General features: G+C 44.3%; 1 protein-coding gene across 1 annotated transcript; it reads left to right on the plus strand.

The window, feature by feature from the left end:
• The first annotated feature begins 118 nt into the window (after window positions 1-118).
• On the plus strand, window positions 119-2710 carry LOC113211289 (lysine-specific demethylase 5D-like). Its single transcript, XM_026429613.2, has 6 exons — window positions 119-341; window positions 624-856; window positions 935-1498; window positions 1574-1727; window positions 1804-1952; window positions 2042-2710. The coding sequence occupies exons 1-6, from the start codon at window positions 219-221 to the stop codon at window positions 2385-2387; spliced, it is 1569 nt and encodes a 522-aa protein (XP_026285398.2). The 5' UTR covers window positions 119-218; the 3' UTR covers window positions 2388-2710.
• The last annotated feature ends 596 nt before the right edge of the window (window positions 2711-3306 follow it).

Consider the following 3306-nt stretch of genomic DNA (forward strand, 5'->3'; position numbering starts at 1 on the left):
TTTTCCCCCACTACTCAGTTTCCTGTGGACTGATTGGTGAGAACTGAGTAGTGGGGGAAAAGAGCCACGGAATCCGCCTTTCGCATTTCACTATTCTTTTGCTGGGAAGACTAGACCTCCCGACCTCACTTTCCTTAACAGAATGCGCCCTTGGCTTGGGTGTTTGGAGTCGTCCCTTCTTTGCAGTTAGTAAATTCTTACCCACTCTCTATCCTATCATGTGCGAATTCACCAATGAATACCCAGAATTTGAGGTGGATGAGAATGACCTCATCAATTTCGAAGAATTTTGCGAAACAAAATACAAAGATTCCGCCGTTCAGAAGTTAGGTTTCTTCAAAGTAAGTTTGTTTGTTTCACCTTAAGAGAAATAACAAATAACAGACAACATATCTTACACAGGTTTCTCTTGCTCTCTGTCGTTTCAAAAATGTTTCAATGAATATATTTTGCAATAAATGCTACTTTAGTGGAATAAACCATGATCAAACAGCATAAGTTACCTTCCTGAAATGGATCTGTTATCTGTTATTTGTTATCTGTTATCTGTTATTTCTCTTAAGGTGATACAGCCCAAGATAGACAATCTTCTCTAAGTACCTTAATTTTGTTTGTTCATTTAGGTTCGTCTCCACAAAGATGTGAAAAGGGGAACAACTTTACGGGAACTCAGCAATGCGTTTAGTGATGATGTCCACGAGTCAGTCAAGGAACTGTCCGTCTTTAAGAACCCTGCGGAAGGATGTGGGCTTTATGGCTACAGAAGTGTAAAGGCGAGCTGGCATTCGAGCGAATGCTTCTCGAATTCAGTTACTGAGAGAGCATTACATGAAGACACCTGGAAAGGTTCCTGTTGGTAAGTAACATACCTTACCTCTCACGGTCCAGTAATCCTTAAAAATGTCCATACTGACAGTGTTACTTTTGTTTCCAGTGTGAAAGCATTAGAAGATGAAGGCACAGAAGGATTCATAGAGCACTTCTTCTCACAAATTAGTGATAAAGCTGAGGCAATTCCCAAACATTTAAGGCAGGATGTGGATATGAAGTCCATATCAAATAAGATCCCTACATGGCGAGCTGCATATGCCAAACGCCAAAAATATGAAAAGGGCACGTCAGTTCTGAAAAAGTGTAGTATTCTTAAACAATATACAATGGCAGAGAATGTTCCGGATAATGCAGTAATTTGTAAATGTACGTCCTGTTCATTTACCACCATGTTAAAGAGTGTTCCTGTGCCTGCTGGGTCGTCGTCAAGCTTCCTTTACAGCTCAGGCATTGATGAAAGTAGTAAGAAGCATGTGTATATGACGGAAAATTTTTCTATGATGATGCTGTGTTACAAAAATATCCTTAGTATGCTTGATGGAGTTTACGACGGTATTTCCTCGCCTGCCTTGTATGTTGGGGGAAGTCATTCTTTTTTCCCATTACACGTAGAAGATATGTCTCTTTGGTCTTTCAACTTCCTGCTGCATGGCGCTCCAAAATTCTGGTAAATAACACATTAGAGTTGTTGGTGATGTTCACATGTGCCTTCATAGTTTAATTACTATATATTGATTTACAGGATTGTAATACCTCCTCATTCCGTTGCAAAGTTAACATTTGCATTAACATCACATGGATTTGCAGGGCATGCTTCGTGCCTGAACACTTTGGGTCACAAATTTTACATCCCTACAATATCGTGGCTTCGTGAGGAATCTATCCCTTTCAGTGTAGTAAGTCTGGAGCAACCATATTTAACAATGATCTTGGGCTCATACACATGTCCTTACAACTGCCTCAATATTGCAGGTCCTTCAGAAAGAATCAGAAGGTATCGTTGTGCTCCCTAATGCCGCTCACACAGGGGGGAATTTAGCACATAACTGGGCAGAGGCTTGTAACTTTGCTACCAAAAGTTGGATACCGTATGGGTGTGTCTATCCCGCATGCAAGTGCATGTAAGTATGAAATCTTGCACTCATAATGTGGTAGGTACAGTCATTCTTACTTGGCAATGAGGAGTAACATGAATGTTATTTATTTGCAGTGCTGATTCTGTCCATTTTATGGACCTGACTCCATTGATTGCCGTCCATGCCAGACAGCTGCTCAAGGCTTACATTACTCGTAATGTGATTCGCACTGTAGATGATAGCTACTTCCATAAATCAATTGTTACCCCGCAAATCAGGAGTCAAACACAGGATGAGGCTGCATTGGTGGCTTCTACGCCCAAGAAAAGCATGGAGAGATTAAAATGTCCCATGTGTCCTCAAAATTGGGCGAAAGACATACCAAAAAGAAATGTAACTAATCATTTAAAAAAGTACCATTCAGGAACCCAACAAGCTCGCATTGACAGATTTTTGCTAGACAGCTTTCCTAAAAAGTGATGTGCATCTACTATTAGCTTACTGTTCCTACTGCTTTGTCAAAGCTATCTTTATTGCTGTTGTTGTTTAGTTTAGTTAGTTAGTATAGTTATTTATTAGACTTTGAAGTACAAAAATACATCATATCATGGTCAATAGGTATTTAACAGTTTTACATTATAGCCATTTCCCTTCTAGAAAGTCTTCAACAGCATAAAACTCTTCCTCAATTAAAAATTTCTTAGGTCTATTTTTAAAAATATTTAAAGACGCAGCACTTAAGATGGTACCTGGTAGTTTATTGTAAATATTAGAGCAATTATTTTTTGTTAGTTCATAGTTTGAATTTTCAATATAGATCTGCAGCTCGTGATGACGGAGCTGGGCGAGCAGTTTGTTTCCGGCCGCGGGTCGTCGAGACCAAGGAGGGCCCCAAGTTCGTCCCGGGCTAGACCGAGGGCAAGACCGTGCTGACCGCCGACGGGCGACCGCGTCACCTTCGTGCACGGCCAGATCGTGGAGACGGCGGACGGGCTGCGCTTCGACGCGCCCGACCTCCAGGACACGGAGGAGGGCGGCTTCGAGTTCTCGCTGCAGGGCGTCGATGTGACCCCCAGGAGCTGCGCCTGATGCGGCCGCACCTGTCGGCGACCTCTACGGCGCCCACCACGGCCGACCAGATGAGCATCGACTCGCGCATGCTGCGCCACCTCTCTCACGCCGGCATGGCGGTCGGAAAGCAGGTGGCCGCCGAGCAGCTGGGCCTGGAGGGCGTGTCCGCCGTCAAGATGAGCCACGTCCTGGAGGCGGTGCTCAAGCTGAGCTACGGCCTGCTGGACGAGCGCTGCCACGTGTGCCGCAAGGTGAGCGTGACCATCGACTGGTGCGCGACAAGGAGGGCGTTGTGGAGGCCCGGCACGGCTTCGACACGTACCCGGGC

The sequence above is a fragment of the Frankliniella occidentalis genome, unplaced genomic scaffold (genome assembly GCF_000697945.3).
Source record: "Frankliniella occidentalis isolate FOCC.00 unplaced genomic scaffold, Focc_3.1 Scaffold175, whole genome shotgun sequence".
NCBI lineage: Eukaryota > Metazoa > Arthropoda > Insecta > Thysanoptera > Thripidae > Frankliniella > Frankliniella occidentalis.